This window comes from Oncorhynchus clarkii, chromosome 27 (genome assembly GCF_045791955.1).
Source record: "Oncorhynchus clarkii lewisi isolate Uvic-CL-2024 chromosome 27, UVic_Ocla_1.0, whole genome shotgun sequence".
NCBI lineage: Eukaryota > Metazoa > Chordata > Actinopteri > Salmoniformes > Salmonidae > Oncorhynchus > Oncorhynchus clarkii.
In genome coordinates, this window is record NC_092173.1 from 41,166,878 (window position 1) to 41,188,123 (window position 21,246).

At 44.1% G+C, this 21,246-nt stretch overlaps 2 protein-coding genes across 2 annotated transcripts; both read left to right on the forward strand.

The window, feature by feature from the left end:
* Positions 1-3,725: 3,725 nt before the first annotated feature.
* On the forward strand, positions 3,726-7,286 carry LOC139385883 (P2Y purinoceptor 12-like). Its single transcript, XM_071131168.1, has 3 exons — positions 3,726-4,007; positions 4,369-4,628; positions 4,747-7,286. The coding sequence occupies exons 2-3, from the start codon at positions 4,377-4,379 to the stop codon at positions 5,581-5,583; spliced, it is 1,089 nt and encodes a 362-aa protein (XP_070987269.1). The 5' UTR covers positions 3,726-4,007; positions 4,369-4,376; the 3' UTR covers positions 5,584-7,286.
* Positions 7,287-10,307: 3,021 nt separating this feature from the next.
* On the forward strand, positions 10,308-11,360 carry LOC139386240 (P2Y purinoceptor 13-like). The gene has a single exon (XM_071131733.1). The coding sequence runs from the start codon at positions 10,335-10,337 to the stop codon at positions 11,358-11,360; it is 1,026 nt and encodes a 341-aa protein (XP_070987834.1). The 5' UTR covers positions 10,308-10,334.
* The last annotated feature ends 9,886 nt before the right edge of the window (positions 11,361-21,246 follow it).

A 21,246-nucleotide genomic window follows, 5' to 3' on the forward strand; every position in this document is an offset into this window, starting at 1 on the left:
TTCCCAGAAGAGTAGAGGCTGTTATAGCAGTAATGTTCCAACATCTAGTGGAAAGCCTTCCCAGAAGAGTGGAGGCTGTTATAACAGCAATGTGGGGACCAACTCCATATTAATGCCCATGATTCTGGAATGAGATGATTTTGGTCCGTTCCGCTTTGACATCGCTCCTCTATATGTATATATTCTTAATTCATTCCTACTTAGATTTGTGTGTAATTTGTGTAACTTGTTAGAAATTACTTGTTAGATATTACTTGCACTGTCGGAGCTAGAAGCACAAGCATTTCACTACACCCGCAATAACATTTACTAATCACGTGTAAGTGACCAATACAATTTGATTTGATTTGAATGTCAAGTGGTTTGAAAACCTTCCGAAGACACTGTGTGCTGTGAATTTTTTATATTTTTTATTCCAATTCAAAATAAACCTTATACTGTATACAAACCTCAAATATATATGTTCACAAACCTTACTGCATACAAACCCTACATATAAAGGTATGTAAACAAGGGCACAACTTTCACTGGGGATGGGGGGGGCATGTCCACTGGGGTTGGGGGGGACATGTCCACTGGGGATGGGGGGGACATGTCCACTGGGGTTGGGGGGGACATGTCCACTGGGGATGGGGGGGACATGTCCACTGGGGATGGGGGGGACATGTCCACTGGGGATGGGGGGGACATGTCCACTGGGGTTGGGGGGGACATGTCCACTGGGGTTGGGGGGGACATGTCCACTGGGGATGGGGGGGACATGTCCCTCCCACATTCTGAAATTGTAGTTTTGTCCCCACTCCAGTTTTATCATTGGAATGGGATACAAACAGGGCAATAATGTGCTTTAGGACCATGCGGACGCCTCCGAGTAGTCGGTAGGCTGTTCGCAGTGTTTATCCGACTGGATTTAGGACCACACAGACACCACAGAGTGGACTGACAGGCTGTGTGAAGGCAAAGCTTCTGGAAGGCTGGCTGGACCGGCGCGGGAGAGTTGGGCAAAGTTGGGCAAAGTTCAGTGTTACGCTCTTTCACCAAGTTGTGGAAGGAACAGAAACTGGCTACTCTTTAATTGACTGATGTAGCTGGCAAGGTAACTGCTGTTTAAAGTAACAGAAGAAGAAAAAAAACGAAACTAGTGTTTATTCGCCAATGCTGAGCTATTAATGTAACTGACATGTAACGTTAGCTAATATTTCATCCCATTTGGACTGAGGCGAATGAATAAGCTACACTAGTTAGTAGCTACCACAGCCAGGTCAGCTCTAGCCTCTAGTTATCTGTCAGATAGAGATATGAGGTGGCTATTATTATTATTATCTAACAGCAGTTGTTTGTGTGGACATGTTTTGTTACATTTCAGAAGTAAATAAACTTAGCAAGCTTCCACCAGTTGATGTACCGTTACATTTTGTAAAGTTGTTTTTTATTTAACTAGGCAAGTCAGATAAGAAAAATAACTATTATTTACAATGACAGCCTGCCGGTGGAACAGTGGATTAACTGCCTTGTTCAGGGGCAGAACGACAGATTTTTACCTGGTCAGCTCTGGGATTCAATACAGAAACCTTTCGGGTTGGGTCAGTCTGTCCTATCTGGTGTAATTCTCCTGTCTTATCTGGTGTCCTGTGTGATTGTATATATGCTCCCTATAATTCTGCACTGTTGGAGATAGGAACACAAGCATTTCGCTAAACCCGCAATAACATCTGCTAAATATGTGTATGTGACCAATACAATTTGATTTGATCTAATTCTCTCTCTCACCTGTTGCACCCTCCACAACCGCTGTTATTATGATTTGACCCTGCTGGTCATCTATGAGTGTTTGAACATCTTTAAGAACGGTCTGGACTTAATGGCCTTGTGCCCTTATAATCTCCACCCGGCACAGACAGAAGAGGACTGGGCATCCCTCAGAACCTGGTTCCTTCTCTAGGTTTCTTCCTATGTTCCTGCCTTTCTAGGGAGTTTTTCCTAGCCATTGTTCTTCTGCATTGCTTGCTGTTTGTGGTTTTTATGCTGGGTTTCTGTACAGGGAGACGTTTTATGACAACAGGGGGTGCGTATTATTTCTATGGTCTGGGCCAATTCTATGATGTCATAGATTGAAGAGTGAAGAGAACATACAGATTGTGAGGACAGTGGGACAGTGATGTCACAAAGCTCCTCTTAAGTCATTGAAGTGTCCTGAAAGGAAACCAGTCTGTCTCATTAAAGGGTCAGTTTTCCATGTGTTTTTTATTCAGAGACTGTTGGTCCGGAACGGTGCTGATAAATGCTTCAAATGGAAATAACTTGTTGAATAAACAAAACAAACAAAATGTGAAATATGATAACCAAAACCACCCATCGTATTCGGCATACTAAAACACACACACACACACACACACTGGCATGTGCTCAGCATGAAAACACAAATCTGGTGACCTACAGTAGGCTGCACGCTGTATACTGTGCTATCACAGCATTGTCCATAGTAAACAAATATATTGTACCATCACAGCATTGTCCATGACTAAACAGATATACTGTTCTATCACAGCATTGTCCATGACTAAACAGATATACTGTACTATCACAGCATTGTCTATGACTAAACAGATATACTGTTCTATCACAGCATTGTCCATGACTAAACAGATATACTGTACTATCACAGCATTGTCCATGACTAAACAGATATACTGTACTATCACAGCATTGTCCATAGTAAACATATATACTGTACTGTCACAGCATTGTCCATGACTAAACAGATATACTGTACTATCACAGCATTGTCTATGACATATGGGATTGGGTTCTGGTCAAAAATAGCTCACTATACACTGAATATACAAAACATTAAGAACACCTGCTCTTTTCATGACATAGACTGACCAGGTGAATCCAGGTGAAAGATATGATCTCTTATTGATGTCACTTGTTAAATCCACTTCAATCAGTGTAGATTAATGGGAGGAGACGGGTTAAAGCAGGATTTCTAAACCTTGAGACAATTGAGACATGGATTGTGTCTGTGTGCCATTCAGAGAAAGGGTGAATGGGTATGGTAGTAGGTGCCAGGCACACAGGTTTGTGTCAAGAACTGCAATGCTGCTGGGTTGTTCACACTCCAAAATGTCCTGTGTGTCGACACAAGAATGGTCTGCCACCCAATGGACATCAAGCTAATGCCTTAATACCTTGTAGAGTCCATGCCCCGACGAATTGACACTGTTCTGCAAAAACAGGGGGGGGGGGGGGGGGGGGGTGCAACTCAACAAGTGTTCTTAATGTTTTGTCCACTCAGTGTACTGTGTATTAACACACACATCAGCTGATGGCCAGATTGTGCAACAGGATAACATTCATGAGAGGGTGTTGTGGACTGCAGGATCCTGGGGGGGGACCAGACTATCTTTCCTCTGAATGGCATGACCGGAAACAAAAGCAGAAGAGAGAGAGAGAGAGAGAGAAGAGAGACAGAGAGAGAGAGAGAGAGAGAGAGAGAGAGAGAGAGAGAGAGAGGGGAGAGAGAGAGAGAGAGAGAGAGAGAGAGAGAGAGAGAGAGAGACAGAGAGAGAGAGAGAGAGAGAGGAGAGAGAGAGAGAGAGAGAGAGAGAGAGACAGAAAGAGAGAGAGAGAGAGAGAAGAGAGAGGGGAGAGAGAGAGAGAGAGAGAGAGAGAGAGAGAGAGAGAGTGAGAGAGAGAGAGAGGAGAGAGAGAGAGAGAGAGAGAGAGAGAGAGAGAGAGAGAGAGAGAGAGAGAGAGAGAGAGGGAGAGGAGAGAACATCTCCACACATTTTGTCACTTTGCTCTAGTGTCAGATCAGATTGACAGTGATTTAAAGAGAGAGAGAGAAGGGTATTTTCATGCATTTCTCTGTCTTGAAGAGCCCAAACCCCTGCATTCCAAGTAGAGTATCTAACGAATCCAACCTGCCGAGAGAGAAGAAGTCACGGTCCTCCAGGATTCTCTATCAGGACCCATCAGTCTCAACCTCTCCCTGGCCTACTCAGGTGGGTTCACTTAGACACATCAAACAGGCTTACACCCAAAACAAAATAGAATAAGATATTACAACTCGTGTAATTTTGATTGTTAACAATGTTAAGCTTTGTTAATTGTAAAAAAAAAAAAACGTCCTGGCTGTATGTGGTTCCAAAGTTCGTCTGCAGTCCATTTTGTGAGTGTATTCATCATCATTTTTTAAATTCAATTGAATAATGTATTCTGAATATCCAAACAAGTTGTTTTGTATGGGAGGGCAGCTATATTATCTCTAAGCCAGTCATCATTACAGTAAGTAATGGATGAAATGAGGAAGTATACAGTACTGTACAACTTTCACCTTTTTTCATTTTGCTTCGTACGTCACAGCCCTAGATATGGACAGCACAACAGGATTCGCCCGGACCCCTGTCAATCACAACCACACCAACAGCAGCTGTTCCCGTGACAATGTGCTGAAGACTGTGGTGTTTCCTGTTCTCTACTCCCTCCTCTTCCTGTTGGGCCTGTCCCTCAACGGCCTGGCAGTGTGGGTGTTCTTCAGCATCCCCAGCCGCTCCCACTTCATCATCTACCTCAAGAACATTGTGGTGGCCGACGTCCTCATGACCCTCACCTTCCCCTTCAAGGTGCAGTTACAATTATAATAATCATAATATTAATAAAAGTTATAATATTGATAACTATGAAAAAAGTATGAAAAAACAGCAATTAAATTACTGACTTTATTAATGTATTTTGCTGTAGGTGCTGTCTGACTCCAACATGGCGTCCGTGGGTCTGCGTGTCTTCGTCTGTCGTGTCTCCTCTGTGCTCTTCTATCTCACCATGTACATCAGCATCCTCTTCTTTGGCCTCATCAGCATCGACCGCTGCAGGAAGACCCTCCAGCCCTTCAAGGGGACCAACGCGGCTCGTCTGTCCCACAGGAAACTGCTCTCTGGGGTTATCTGGTGCTCCCTGCTGGCCCTCTCCTTGCCCAACATGGTCCTGACCAGCCGCAGCCCCACCTCAGTCTACTTCAAGTGCAGTGATCTGAAGACGGCGGCTGGGCTGCATTGGCATGAGGTGGTCAACCATGTGTGCCAGGTCATCTTCTGGGGCAACCTGGTGACGGTGATAGTGTGTTATGCCCTCATCACCAAAGAGCTGTACAGTTCCTACGCCCGCGCCAACGCTTACCGTGCTGGTGGAGCCAACAGAGCTGGTACTGGTAAAGGGCAGCGCCAGCCCCAGAGAAAGACTGTGAGTTCAAACGTCTTCCTGGTGCTGGCTGTGTTCTTTGTGTGCTTCGTGCCGTTCCATTTCTCCCGCGTACCGTACACCATGAGCCAGACGCGGGGACGCATGTTTGACTGTAACCTCAAGCTGTTCTTCTTCCAATTAAAGGAGAGTACACTCTGGCTGTCCTCCCTCAACTCCCTCCTGGACCCTCTCATCTACTTCTTCCTCTGTAAGTCCTTCAGGACCACCCTGTTCAAGACGCTCCGTCTCCCACCTGGGACCTGTAGCTGGCTCACTGGGAGAGGGCCGGACCCCAACACAGGCAGTACCCCTCTGGGAGACTCCTCTGCTTGTCTGTAGCGAACTAAAGCTCTCTTCTGAAGGACTTCCATTTATTGTGGTCTGATGAATGTTTCACAGAGGATCATACTGCCCTCTACTGGAAGGCTGATGGAAACATCAACTGTGTGTTGATTGTAGCTCTGTCTGGGCAATGGAAAGAGTAGAGTAGGAAACTCTGCACAGACCAGTGATAATTACAATAATATGCAAACCAGTCTGTAACACAAGTCTGTAACACCAGTCTGTAACATTTTGTAGAATGTCATAACCCCCTCTAAATAACCTCATGCCAAAGGAAATCACCTAATCACCATGTCTGTCTCATAACAGCTTAGTTCCCCATACCGGCATTCTGCTTTGACCTCGTTCTTTTTTAGGCTTCAGGAACTAAAATAAGAGATATGTAATTATGTGTAACCATGGCCATGGTATGCCTATAATGGACAGCAAAACGTCCTATACTACATAAACTTGTGAAATCTAAATATTTTTTTCTCTCCCATTCGTTGATCCATGTCTTTAACCATTCTTCAACAAAACAATATGATACTGAGGGAAAAATCCCCTGATTTCTCTGATGCATTGAAAGCCAGATGTGCTGTATGTTTAGACAGACAGTATACAACCTTTTAACAGATGGCCTAAGGGCAGGTGGGAGGGAGGCTGCTACTTACTGCTGTACAGTGACCACAGAGGAACCTAGAAAAACAAGCTGTGAGTGGCCGGAGGCTTTCCGTGGAAGTAGCAAGATGTGAAACAACACCAGTAAAAACCACACTGCGAAAGACAACTGAAAGTTAACGTGAAAACAATAGTTCATGTGAAAGAAATGGTGTGTGTGCATAGTGTAAGAGCATGAGAGAGAGAAACATGGGATCAACACGTCTGATCTTTTAAATAATAATTAGTTCCAGGATAGAAAATGTAAAAAAAACACCAACCTCCCTGTGAAAATATAACAAACATACATAAACTCCCTAACCTGCCGAATCCAGGTCACTGGTAGGGGAAATACCATCTGCATGGGCAGATGCTAACAGCAGCAGTTCCATCAGTCCCATCATATGGCTCAGGTGGTAGAACATGGCTCTTGCAATGCCAAGATTGTGGGTTTGATTCCTGGGTCACCCACACACAAAATATATGCATGCATGACTGTCAGTAACTTTGGATAAAATCTTCTGCTAAATTTTATGATATTGTTATATTATAAGAAGTTTGACAAACAAGGGCGGCTTTTTTTTTCAGTTGTGGTCAAAAAGCCAAAGATATTGATAACTAACCCTGTGCGTGAGCTCTTATTTTACCACTTCCCCATCTTCAGGAAGTGTATTAGGTGACGTAACAAACGCAGGCCCAATATATCGCACTAACATATCTCACACGAAAGACATCGTAGTGACTTTCCTCCATGATAAGATGGTTTTTCTCAACTTCACCGGTGAGTTTCCTTATTTATTTATAATAACACATCATAGAATTTTTTTTCTTAAATAATATTGTTCGTAAATATCCCAAATCTGACAAAAGGTTGCCTTTGACACAGAAAGAATAAGCTGAATTTGTGAACTTTATGAATCACAATCATTAGACTTTTATGCTTTCAATTGTATTTTGCAATAACAATTAACTATAAATTCACACAATGAAAATGAACCACATCGTGGTGTCAAATGTATGTTTTAATTTAAAAAAACATTAAAGGGGCAATCTGTGTTTGGTATATACATTTTCTGACTTTTTGAAGGAATACTTTGGGATTTTGGGTCCATGCAACTTATTATGTGACTTGTTTTCTACAACAAAGCGGTTGAATATTTGTTGACTCAAGACATTCCAGCTTTTCATTTTTAAATTATTTTTACAGTGGAGATCAAGTTTATAAAATGCCTGGCTGGGCAGATGAGACAATGGATTGCGCAGTGAGATGGAACAGATTAAATAGGCATTTCAACATCATAGATTTAGGCGGTGGTAACTTGTGGAATGGACACCGGCAGGAATGCGGTTTTAACCAATCAGCATCCATGATTAGACCCACCCATTGTATAACCTCCAATATTCTACATGGACAACTTGTCATGCTATTTTGAGTGCTATACCGTTTGGTTTGAAGTGGCTTAGAAAATGTAGCCCCTACCACTCCCATTGTTTCACTAGCAGAGATAATGTCGGTGGGGTAAATACATAAAGAAAACAAAGCCATATTTTGGACTCTCACGATCACTTTTTGAAGTGAATTGAATTGGCTTTTTCTTAATACAAATGAAGTATATTTCAAAATATTGTGTACTGCCTCTAAAACATTTTACTGTAGATTCGTGGTAGTCTTAAACAAATCCACTTTGAAAACAAAAGTCTACACCTCACACACATTATAGGCTTAAAGAAAAGAAGACACCTGTACCAGGTCAGATATCGAGTTGAGATGTATTACATTTTGAGTTTGCGCAGAAGACTGAAATATAATAAAACAGTTTGACATAGAAACACCAGATTTTCATCTTGTACATTTTTTTAAAATAATTTTGAGTAATTATGAAAAATATGAATAACATTCCACCCATGAGGGTGCTTTTGGTCATTGACAGCAGGAAAGGGCTACGTGGCAGTCATTTTTACCACAAAAATATGACAAGATTCTGTTCAAAACTCAAAACTGTACAAAACTACATTTCATTTGATAGAATATGCTAATTAATCCATACGTGTCTATTGACACTTGTGAAGTCAATCTAAGTAATGAAACATTTTTTTTTTTTTAACTAGGATAGGTTACTGTTTGTACTGTAAAATAGTGTAACAGAACTACAATAAACACAGCGAGAAACTATAATAGAGATGAGATGTGAGTTTCCATGGGAAACTAATATACAGTGCCTTGGGAAAGTATTCGGCCCCCTTGAACTTTGCGACCTTTTGCCACATTTCAGGCTTCAAACATAAAGATATAAAACTGTATTTTTTTGTGAAGAATCAACAACAAGTGGGACACAATCATGAAGTGGAACGACATTTATTGGATATTTCAAACTTTTTTAACAAATCAAAAACTGAAAAATTGGGCGTGCAAAATTATTCAGCCCCCTTAAGTTAATACTTTGTAGCGCCACCTTTTGCTGCGATTACAGCTGTAAGTCGCTTGGGGTATGTCTCTATCAGTTTTGCACATCGAGAGACTGACATTTTATCCCATTCCTCCTTGCAAAACAGCTCGAGCTCAGTGAGGTTGGATGGAGAGCATTTGTGAACAGCAGTTTTCAGTTCTTTCCACAGATTCTCGATTGGATTCACGTCTGGACTTTGACTTGGCCATTCTAACACCTGGATATGTTTATTTTTGAACCATTCCATTGTAGATTTTGCTTTATGTTTTGGATCATTGTCTTGTTGGAAGACAAATCTCCATCCCAGTCTCAGATCTTTTGCAGACTCCATCAGGTTTTCTTCCAGAATAGTCCTGTATTTGGCTCCATCCATCTTCCCATCAATTTTAACCATCTTCCCTGTCCCTGCTGAAGAAAAGCAGGCCCAAACCATGATGCTGCCACCACCATGTTTGACAGTGGGGATGGTGTGTTCAGCTGTGTTGCTTTTACGCCAAACATAACGTTTTGCATTGTTGCCAAAAAGTTCAATTTTGGTTTCATCTGACCAGAGCACCTTCTTCCACATGTTTGGTGTGTCTCCCAGGTGGCTTGTGGCAAACTTTAAACGACACTTTTTATGGATATCTTTAAGAAATGGCTTTCTTCTTGCCACTCTTCCATAAAGGCCAGATTTGTGCAATATACGACTGATTGTTGTCCTATGGACAGAGTCTCCCACCTCAGCTGTAGATCTCTGCAGTTCATCCAGAGTGATCATGGGCCCCTTGGCTGCATCTCTGATCAGTCTTCTCCTTGTATGAGCTGAAAGTTTAGAGGGACGGCCAGGTCTTGGTAGATTTGCAGTGGTCTGATACTCCTTCCATTTCAATATTATCGCTTGCACAGTGCTCCTTGGGATGTTTAAAGCTTGGGAAGTCTTTTTGTATCCAAATCCGGCTTTAAACTTCTTCACAACAGTATCTCGGACCTGCCTGGTGTGTTCCTTGTTCTTCATGATGCTCTCTGCGCTTTTAACTGACCTCTGAGACTATCACAGTGCAGGTGCATTTATACAGAGACTTGATTACACACAGGTGGATTGTATTTATCATCATTAGTCATTTAGGTCAACATTGGATCATTCAGAGATCCTCACTGAACTTCTGGAGAGAGTTTGCTGCACTGAAAGTAAAGGGGCTGAATAATTTTGCACGCCCAATTTTTCAGTTTTTGATTTGTTAAAAAAGTTTGAAATATCCAATAAATGTCGTTCCACTTCATGATTGTGTCCCACTTGTTGTTGATTCTTCACAAAAAAATACAGTTTTATATCTTTATGTTTGAAGCCTGAAATGTGGCAAAAGGTCGCAAAGTTCAAGGGGGCCGAATACTTTCGCAAGGCACTGTAGATAGACATTATCCATTGAACATGCCAACTAGGACTAGGTTTAAACCTGTCTCTGGGAAACCAGACGGTAATGTTTTGAAGACACTAAGCACATGATCCATTTGTATTCTTAAATTGTATTCTTCAAGAAGCAATAGCTACATATCATTTATTCAAAATTCCTAAAATTGATGTACCAATGCAGATTTCCCCTTTAATCTAGAAATTAATTATTATTTTAATCATTTTTCTTCCTAACCTCATTTGCAGATTCCTCAAAACTAGTAGCCATAATGGCATCACATTCCCCTCCAAAGGACTGTGGCTTTAATGAAGATACCTTAAATATGGCTATATCAAGTCTCTACTTCCTGTTATTCATCCCGGCCCTCATCATCAATGGGGTAGCAGTCTGGGTCTGCATGCAACTTCGTTCAAAGTCCACCTTCATGGTGTATCTGAAGAACCTTCTGGCCGCTGACCTTCTCATGACCCTGACCATCCCTGTCAAAGCAGCCAATATCCTGCCCAGCACTCCACTGACTCTGAAGGCCTTTGCCTGTCGCTACTCTGATGTTCTTTTTTACCTCTGTATGTACATGAGCATCATTCTGTTGGGCCTCATCAGTCTGGACCGCTTCTTCAAGATCGTCAGGCCCTGTGGCAGGTTGTTGGGTCAGAACCTTGTCTTCGGCAAAGTGCTGGCTGCTTCCATCTGGGTGGTGCTGTTGTCCACTGCTGTCATTCCAACCATGATCCTGACCAATCAGGATCCCACAAACAAGACTAAACTATTCTGTATGGCAATGAAGAGCAATGCAGGACAATATTTCCACAGTGGCGTGGTCAAATTAAACAACGCAATATTCTGGGTGGTGTGTGTTCTTATTTGTTTCTGCTACATATGCATAGCAAGGAAGGTTTTTCAATCATACAGGAAATCAGGAAGCAGCAATGACGAAGGGAGGCATAAGACCAAAGTGCGTGTGTTTTTGGTTCTGGTGGTTTTCCTGACGTGTTTCGGACCCTACCACGCCATACGGCTCCCCTACACCTTGCTTCAGGTTACCTCAACAACCAGCTGCACTAAGGTTACCTTACAGATCTCTAAGGAGTTCACCTTGTGGATGTCAGCCACGAACGTCTGTCTGGACCCTCTCATCTACTTCTTCCTGTGTAAGCCCTTCAGGATCACCCTGTTCAAGACGCTCCGTCTCCCACCTGGGACCTGTAGCTGGCTCACTGGGAGAGGACCCAACACAATAGAGGATCAGACCCCAACACAGGAGGGAGACTCCTGTGCCTGTACAGAAAATTAAAACTCTTTGGAAATATCTACTTCATGTTGTGAGATGTTCTGTTTGACAGAGTATAATACTGCTACCTGGTGGAGGGTAAACGATCCAAAGAGTTATTCTAGAAATGAATCCACCAGGTGTAATGTACTATCCTACTCTTTATATTAGAAATGTTACGTTACAGCCTTATTCTAAAACAGAATAACTACATTTTTTCCCTCATAAATCTACACACAATACCCAATAATGGAGGGCCGTACAGGCCCCATTTAACATTGATGTGGTTGTAGTGGAGGGAGATTCTTGGTGTCCACATCACCAACAAACTGTCATGGTCCAAACATACCAAGACAGTCGTGAAGAGGGTACTACAACGCCTTTTCCCCCTCAGGAGACTGAAAAGATTTGGCATGGGTACTCAGATCCTCAAAAAGTTATACAGCTGCACCATCGAGAGCATCCTGACCGGTTGCATCACCGCCTGGTATGGCAACTACCCGGCATCTGACCGTAAGGCGCTACAGAGGGTAGTAAGTACGGCCCAGTACATCACTCTGACCAAGCTTCCTGCCATCCAAGACCTTTATAATAGGTGGGGTCAGAGGAAGGCCCTAAAATGTGTAAAAGACTCCAGTCGCCCAGGTCATAGACTGTTCTCTCTGTTACCCCACGGCAAGTAGTACCGGAGTGCCAAGTCTGGGTCCAAAAAGGCTCCTTAACAGCTTCTACCCCCAAGCCATAACACTGCTGAATGGCCACCAGGACTATTTACATTGATACCGCCCATCCTCCATTTGTTTTTACACTGCTGCTACTCGCTGTTTATCATCTATGCATTGTCACTTTACCCCTACCTACATGTACAACTTATCTCAACAAACCTCTACCCCCTCATATTGACTTGATACCGGAAGCCCCTGTATCTCGTTATTGCTATTTTAATGTGTTACTTTTTATTTTATTTTATATTTTTTACTTTAGTTTATTTAGTAAATGTTTCCTTAACTCTATTTATTGAACTGCACTGTTGGATAGGGCCTGTAAGTAAGCATGTAAGGTCTACCTGTTGTATTCGGCGCATGTGATAAATAACATTTGTTTTGATTTGATTTGATTTATTTGGAATGACAAAGCAAAAACAGGAATGACAAAGCAAAAACTAATTTTTGGATGGTTTGCTAAAAACAGACATACCTTATTTACATAAGAATTCAGACCCTTTGCTATGAGACTCTAAATTGAGCTCAGGTGAAACCTGTTTCCATTGATCATCCTTGAGATGTTTCTACAACTTGATTGGAGTCCACCTGTGGTAAATTCAACTGATTGGACATGATTTGGAAAGGCACACACCAGTCTATATAAGGTCCCACAGTTGACAGTGCATGTCAGAGCAAAAACCAAGCCATGAGGTCAAAGGAATTGTCCGTAGAGCTCCGAGACAGGATTTTGTCAAGGCACAGATCTGGGAAAGGGTACCAAAACATTTCTGCAGCATTGAAGGTCCCCAAGAACACAGTGGAAGAAGTTTGGAACCACCAAGAATCTTCCGAGCAGCAGGGACTGGAAGACTAGTCAGGATAGAGGGAAAGATGAATGGAGCAAAGTACAGAGAGATATTTGATGAAAACCTACTCCAGAGTGTTCAGGACCTCAGACTGGGGCGACGGTTCATCTTCCAACAGGACAACAACCCTAAGCACACATTCAAGACAACGCAGGAGTCTCTGAATGTCCTTGAGTGGCCCGGCCAGAACCCCGACTTGAACCCGATCTAACATCTCTGGAGAGACCTGAAAATAGCTGTGCAGCAACACTCCCCATCCAACCTGACAGAGCTTGAGAGAATCTGCAGAGAAGAATGGGAGAAACTCCCCAAATACATGTGTGCCAATCTTGTAGCATCATACCCAAGAAGATTCGAGGCTGTAATCGCTGCTAAAGGTGCTTCAAGAAAGTACTGAGTAAAGGGTCTGAATACTTATGTAAATGTATATTTCATGTATATTTCATGTCATTATGAGGCATTGTGAAGTCATTATGGGGTATTGTGAAGTCATTATGGGCTATTGTGAAGTCATTATGAGGTATTGTGAAGTCATTATGGGGTATTGTGAAGTCATTATGAGGTATTGTGAAGTCAATATGGGGTATTGTGAAGTCATTATGAGGTATTGTGATTTCATTATGGGGTATTGTGAAGTCATTGTGGGGTATTGTGAAGTCATTATGGGGTATTGTGAAGTCATTATGAGGTATTGTGAAGTCATTATGGGGTATTGTGATGTCATTATGGGGTATTGTGAAGTCATTATGGGGTATTGTGAAGTCATTATGGGGTATTGTGAAGTCATTATGGGGTATTCTGAAGTCATTATGGGGTATTGTGATGTCATTATGGGGTATTGTGATGTCATTATGGGGTATTGTGAAGTCATTATGGGGTATTGTGATGTCATTATGGGGTATTGTGATGTCATTATGGGGTATTGTGAAGTCATTATGGGGTATTGTGATGTCAATATGGGGTATTGTGATGTCATTATGGGGTATTGTGAAGTCATTATGGGGTATTGTGAAGTCATTATGGGGTATTGTGATGTCATTATGGGGTATTGTGAAGTCATTATGGGGTATTGTGAAGTCATTATGGGGTATTGTGATGTCATTATGGGGTATTGTGAAGTCATTATGGGGTATTGTGAAGTCATTATGGGGTATTGTGATGTCATTATGGGGTATTGTGAAGGTTGATGAGAGGAAAAAAATATTTAATCAATTTTAGAATAAGGTTTTAACGTATCAAAATGTGGAAAAAGTATATTAGTATATTGAAAATGAATCCACTGGGTGTGATGTACTACTGAAGTCCACACATTTACATTGAGAAGAGACAGAATACATCTTGTTTTTATGATGTTTGTAAAGATGATTGCAGTGATGATTATGTTTTTGTTTGCATATACTACCAATGTTTGGACAGCAGGGACTGAATGTGTGCGCATTAGGCTAACTATTAGCTTTCTGGTGTTTTCCATATTGTATTACTATGGTGTGTTTATGTGTGTTTGTTGAAATCACAAAATGAATTTCCATGTAAATGGACAAGTAAAGTATACTTCATATCATGTACTATTTAATTTACATACCAAAAAAATGAATAAAGTGGTCCTATTAGGTTTCAGACATATTTCTGGTTGTCAGGTTAATCTACAGTATGTCAAAACAAGACTATATTGTATAAAATAATGTTGGGTAAATGATACACTGCATTAGAGAGTCACAATAACATTACAACCTGTTCTCTGTCATGTACTGTCATGTTGTGTCTTGTTTCTGTCCTTTCCCTTCACCCTGTCTCCCTCTGCTGGTCGTTGTTAGGTTACCTTTTCTCCCCCTCTTTTCCCCAGCTGTGCCTTGTCTCCTCCTAACTACCTCGTCACCCCTTTTCCCACCTGTTCCCTTTTTCCCTCTGATTAGTCCTCTATATCTCTCTCTGTTTCTGCTCCTGTCTTTGTCGGATTCTTGTTTGTGTTGTTCATGCCTGAACCAGACTATCGTCATGTTTGCTGCAACCTTGTCCTGTCGGAACCTGCCGGTCCATCCGAGCCTACGTTTTGTTTTGTTATTAAAGAAGCTCTGTTTACGTTAATTCGCTTTTGGGTCCTCATTCACGCACCGTAACAGAAGAATCCGACCAAGAATGGACCCAGCGACTTCGGATCCTCTCCACTCAGCCGTCGAGATCCAGGGAGCGATGCTAGGCAGACACAAGCAGGAATTGTCTGCTGCTCGGCATGCCGTTGAGACCCTGGCCACCCAAGTCTCCAACCTCACAGAACAGGTTCACCATCTCCGCCTCGATCCACCGGCCACTTCCAGGGCTTTCGAATCTCCGGAGCCCAGAATCAATAACCCGCCGTGTTACTCTGGGGAGCCCACTGAATGCCGCTCGTTCCTCACCCAGTGTGATATTGTGTTTTCTCTCCAGCCCAACACTTACTCCAGGAGCACTGCTCGTGTCGCCTACGTCATATCTCTCCTTACTGGACGGGCTCGTGAGTGGGGCACGGCAATCTGGGAGGCAAGGGCTGAGTGTACTAACCAGTATCAGGACTTTAAGGAGGAGATGATACGGGTTTTTGATCGATCTGTTTTTGGGGAGGAGGCTTCCAGGGCCCTGTCTTCCCTATGTCAGGGTAATCGATCCATAACAGACTACTCTATTGAGTTTCGCACTCTTGCTGCCTCCAGTGGCTGGAACGAGCCGGCTTTGCTCGCTCGTTTTCTGGAGGGTCTCCGCGCAGAGGTAAAGGATGAGATCCTCTCCCGGGAGGTTCCTTCCAGCGTGGATTCCTTGATTGAACTCGCTATTCGCATTGAGCGACGGGTTGATCTTCGTCACCGAGCTCGTGGAAAGGAGCTCGCGTTCTCCGTTGCCCCCCTCTCCGCATCACTACCATCTTCCTCTGCCGGCTCGGGTGCTGAGCCTATGCAGCTGGGAGGTATCCGCATCTCGACTAAGGAGAGGGAACGGAGAATCACCAACCGCCTCTGTCTCTATTGCGGTTCTGCTGGTCATTTTGTCACTTCATGTCCAGTAAAAGCCAGAGCTCATCAGTAAGCGGAGGGCTACTGGTGAGCGCTACTACTCCTGTCTCTCCTTCAAGATCCTGCACTACCTTGTCGGTCCATCTACGCTGGACCGGTTCGTCAGCTTCCTGCAGTGCCTTAATAGACTCTGGGGCGGAGGGCTGTTTTATGGACGAGACCTGGGCTCGGGAACATGACATTCCTCTCAGACAGTTAAGGGAGTCCACGGCCTTGTTCGCCCTGGATGGTAGTCCTCTCCCCAGGATTCAGCGTGAGACGCTACCTTTAACCCTCACTGTTTCTGGTAATCATAGCGAAACCATTTCTTTTTTAATTTTTCGTTCACCTTTTACACCTGTTGTTTTGGGCCATCCCTGGCTAGTTTGTCATAATCCTTCCATTAATTGGTCTAGTAATTCTATCCTTTCCTGGAACGTCTCTTGTCATGTGAAATGTTTAATGTCTGCTATCCCTCCTGTTTCCTCTGTCTCTTCTTCACAGGAGGAGCCTGGTGATTTGACAGGGGTGCCGGAGGAATATCACGATCTGCGCACGGTGTTCAGTCGGTCCAGGGCCACCTCTCTTCCTCCACACCGGTCGTATGATTGTAGTATTGATCTCCTTCCGGGAACCACTCCCCCCCGGGGTAGACTATACTCTCTGTCGGCTCCCGAACGTAAGGCTCTCGAAGATTATTTGTCTGTAGCTCTTGCCGCCGGTACCATAGTCCCCTCCTCCTCTCCCGCCGGAGCGGGGTTTTTTTTTGTTAAGAAGAAGGACGGGTCCCTGCGCCCCTGCATAGATTATCGAGGGCTGAATGACATAACAGTGAAGAATCGTTATCCGCTTCCTCTTATGTCTTCAGCCTTCGAGATCCTGCAGGGAGCCAGGTTTTTCACTAAGTTGGACCTTCGTAACGCTTACCATCTCGTGCGCATCAGGGAGGGGGACGAGTGGAAGACGGCGTTTAACACTCCGTTAGGGCACTTTGAATACCGGGTTCTTCCTTTCGGCCTCGCTAACGCTCCAGCTGTCTTTCAGGCATTAGTCAATGATGTCCTGAGAGACATGCTGAACATCTTTGTTTTCGTTTACCTTGACGATATCCTGATTTTTTCACCGTCACTCCAGATTCATGTTCAGCACGTTCGACGTGTCCTCCAGCGCCTTTTAGAGAATTGTCTTTTTGTGAAGGCTGAGAAGTGCTCTTTTCATGCCTCCTCCGTCACATTTCTCGGTTCTGTTATTTCCGCTGAAGGCATTAAGATGGATCCCGCTAAGGTCCAAGCTGTCATTGATTGGCCCGTCCCTAAGTCACGCGTCGAGTTGCAGCGCTTTCTCGGCTTCGCGAACTTCTATCGTCGTTTCATCCGTAATTTCGGTCAGGTGGCAGCCCCTCTCACAGCCCTTACTTCTGTCAAGACGTGCTTTAAGTGGTCCGTTTCCGCCCAGGGAGCTTTTGATCTCCTCAAGAATCGTTTTACATCCGCACCTATCCTTGTTACACCTGACGTCTCTAGACAGTTCATTGTCGAGGTTGACGCGTCAGAGGTGGGCGTGGGAGCCATTCTTTCTCAGCGCTCCTTCTCTGACGACAAGGTCCACCCTTGCGCGTATTTTTCTCATCGCCTGTCGCCGTCGGAACGTAACTATGATGTGGGAAACCGCGAACTGCTCGCCATCCGCTTAGCCCTAGGCGAATGGCGACAGTGGTTGGAGGGGGCGACCGTTCCTTTTGTCGTTTGGACTGACCATAGGAACCTTGAGTACATCCGTTCTGCCAAACGACTTAATGCGCGTCAGGCGCGCTGGGCGCTGTTTTTCGCTCGTTTCGAGTTCGTGATTTCTTATCGTCCGGGCTCTAAGAACACCAAGCCTGATGCTTTATCTCGTCTCTTCAGTTCTTCAGTAGCCTCCACTGACCCCGAGGGGATTCTCCCTGAGGGGCGTGTTGTCGGGTTGACTGTCTGGGGAATTGAGAGGCAGGTAAAGCAAGCACTCACTCAAACTCCGTCGCCGCGCGCTTGTCCCAGGAATCTTCTTTTCGTTCCCGTTCCTACTCGTCTGGCCGTTCTTCAGTGGGCTCACTCTGCCAAGTTAGCCGGCCACCCTGGCGTTCGGGGTACGCTTGCTTCCATTCGCCAGCGCTTTTGGTGGCCCACCCGGGAGCATGACACGCGTCGCTTCGTGGCTGCTTGTTCGGTCTGCGCGCAGACTAAGTCCGGTAACTCTCCTCCTGCCGGCCGTCTCAGGCCGCTTCCCATTCCCTCTCGACCGTGGTCTCACATCGCCTTAGATTTTGTCACCGGACTGCCTTCGTCAGCGGGGAAGACTGTTATTCTTACGGTTGTCGACAGGTTCTCTAAGGCGGCTCATTTTATTCCCCTTGCTAAGCTTCCTTCTGCTAAAGAGACGGCACAAATCATCATCGAGAATGTTTTCAGAATTCATGGCCTTCCGTCAGACGTCGTTTCGGACAGAGGTCCGCAATTCACGTCTCAATTTTGGAGGGAGTTTTGCCGTTTGATTGGGGCTTCCGTCAGTCTCTCTTCCGGCTTTCACCCCCAGTCTAACGGTCAAGCAGAACGGGCCAATCAGACTATTGGTCGCATCTTACGCAGTCTTTCTTTTCGCAACCCTGCGTCTTGGTCAGAACAGCTCCCCTGGGCAGAATACGCCCACAACTCGCTTCCTTCGTCTGCGACCGGGCTATCTCCTTTTCAGAGTAGCCTCGGGTACCAGCCTCCGCTGTTCTCATCTCAGTTCGCCGAGTCCAGCGTCCCCTCCGCTCAGGCTTTTGTCCAACGTTGCGAGCGCACCTGGAAGAGGGTCAGGTCTGCACTTTGCCGTTATAGGGCGCAGACTGTGAGGGCTGCTAATAAGCGTAGAACTAAGAGTCCTAGATATTGTCGCGGTCAGAGAGTTTGGCTCTCCACTCAGAACCTTCCCCTTAAGACCACTTCTCGCAAGTTGACCCCGCGGTTCATTGGTCCGTTCCGTATTTCTCAGGTCATTAATCCTGTCGCAGTTCGACTTCTTCTTCCGCGATACCTTCGTCGCGTCCACCCGGTCTTCCATGTCTCCTGTATCAAGCCCGTTCTTCGCGCCCCCGCTCGTCTTCCCCCCCCCCCCCCCATCCTTGTCGAGGGCGCACCCATCTACAGGGTCCGTAGGATTTTGGACATGCGTCCTCGGGGCCGTGGTCATCAGTACCTAGTAGATTGGGAGGGGTACGGTCCTGAGGAGAGGAGTTGGGTTCCCTCTCGGGACGTGCTGGACCGTGCGCTGATCGATGATTTCCTCCGTTGCCGCCAGGTTTCCTCCTCGAGTGCGCCAGGAGGCGCTCGGTGAGTGGGGGGGTACTGTCATGTACTGTCATGTTGTGTCTTGTTTCTGTCCTTTCCCTTCACCCTGTCTCCCTCTGCTGGTCGTTGTTAGGTTACCTTTTCTCCCCCTCTTTTCCCCAGCTGTGCCTTGTCTCCTCCTAACTACCTCGTCACCCCTTTTCCCACCTGTTCCCTTTTTCCCTCTGATTAGTCCTCTATATCTCTCTCTGTTTCTGCTCCTGTCTTTGTCGGATTCTTGTTTGTGTTGTTCATGCCTGAACCAGACTATCGTCATGTTTGCTGCAACCTTGTCCTGTCGGAACCTGCCGGTCCATCCGAGCCTACGTTTTGTTTTGTTATTAAAGAAGCTCTGTTTACGTTAATTCGCTTTTGGGTCCTCATTCACGCACCGTAACATTCTCGCTGTTGCTTTAGTGTCACTCTATTTCCCTGGATTTCCCTGGATTTGCATCTGTCTGAACATGTAGAGCCTTCTTGGGTAATTCAAGATGTGAGTCTCATGTACTGTACACTGGCGTTGTGGCAGAGTTCCACACCACAGTACTGTTCCGTCTGATCACTGATTCTCTTCAGGTAGGTGAGCACATCGTTAGTTCACTTGCCTCTTCTTATCCTGCTCTGTTTTATGCATTGCTTGATCAAGGTACACTTCAAATAAATTATAATTATAATAAGTATAGTTCATAAATGGTTATTTATTTGTATATTGGTTCTATAGTAGCTAAATATGTAATGAAGAGTTGTAAAACATTCATGATTCTTTGCCTTACACAGATTTGTGGGTTGTCTTCTCTTGTTGTCTCAAGAGATTTCTATTCACAGAGAAAAAAAGGTTTTATGTACATACAGGTCTATAAGCTAATGCTACCAAATATAGGGATAGAGGTGGGAATAGTTCAGTGATATAGATACAAGTCTATAAGCTAATGCTACCAAATATAGGAATAGAGGTGGGAATAGTTCAGTGATATAGATACAAGTCTATAAGCTAATGCTACCAAATATAGGAATAGAGGTGGGAATAGTTCAGTGATATAGATACAAGTCTATAAGCTAATGCTACCAAATATAGGGATAGAGGTGGGAATAGTTCAGTGATATAGATACAAGTCTATAAGCTAATGCTAACAAAATATAGGGATAGAGGTGGGAATAGTTCAGTGATATAGATACAAGTCTATAAGCTAATGCTACCAAATATAGGAATAGAGGTGGGAATAGTTCAGTGATATAGATACAAGTCTATAAGCTAATGCTAACAAAATGTAGGGATAGAGGTGGGAATAGTTCAGTGATATAGATACAAGTCTATAAGCTAATGCTACCAAATATAGGAATAGAGGTGGGAATAGTTCAGTGATATAGATACAAGTCTATAAGCTAATGCTACCAAATATAGGAATATAGGTGGGAATAGTTCAGTGATATAGATACAAGTCTATAAGCTAATGCTACCAAATATAGGAATAGAGGTGGGAATAGTTCAGTGATATAGATACAAGTCTATAAGCTAATGCTACCAAATATAGGAATAGAGGTGGGAATAGTTCAGTGATATAAATACAAGTCTATAAGCTAATTTCTTTTTATTTATTTCACCTTTATTTAACCAGATAGGCTAGTTCAGAACAAGTCCTCATTCAACTGTGACCTGGCCAAGATAAAGCAAAGCAGTGCACAAACAACAACACAGAGTTACACATGGAATAAACAAGCGTACAGTCAATAACACAATAGAAACAAAAGAAAGTCTATATACAGTGTGTGCAAATGGCATGAGGAGGTAAGGCAATAAATAGACCATACTAGCGAAGTAATTACAATTTAGCAATCATGAGCAGATGATGATGTGCAAGTAGAAATACTGGTGTGCAAAAGAGCAGAAAAGTAAATAAAAACAATATGGGGATGAGGTAGTTAGATTGGGCGGGCTATTTACAGATGGGCTATGTACAGCTGCAGCGATC

Excerpts from the sequence above, each read along its gene's own strand:
- LOC139386240 (XM_071131733.1), top strand. The coding sequence starts at position 10,335 with ATGGCATCACATTCCCCTCCAAAGGACTGTGGCTTTAATGAAGATACC.
- LOC139385883 (XM_071131168.1), top strand. The coding sequence starts at position 4,377 with ATGGACAGCACAACAGGATTCGCCCGGACCCCTGTCAATCACAACCAC. Across the intron at positions 4,629-4,746 it reads CCCTCACCTTCCCCTTCAAG|GTGCTGTCTGACTCCAACAT; the intron begins GTGCAGTTACAA and ends ATTTTGCTGTAG.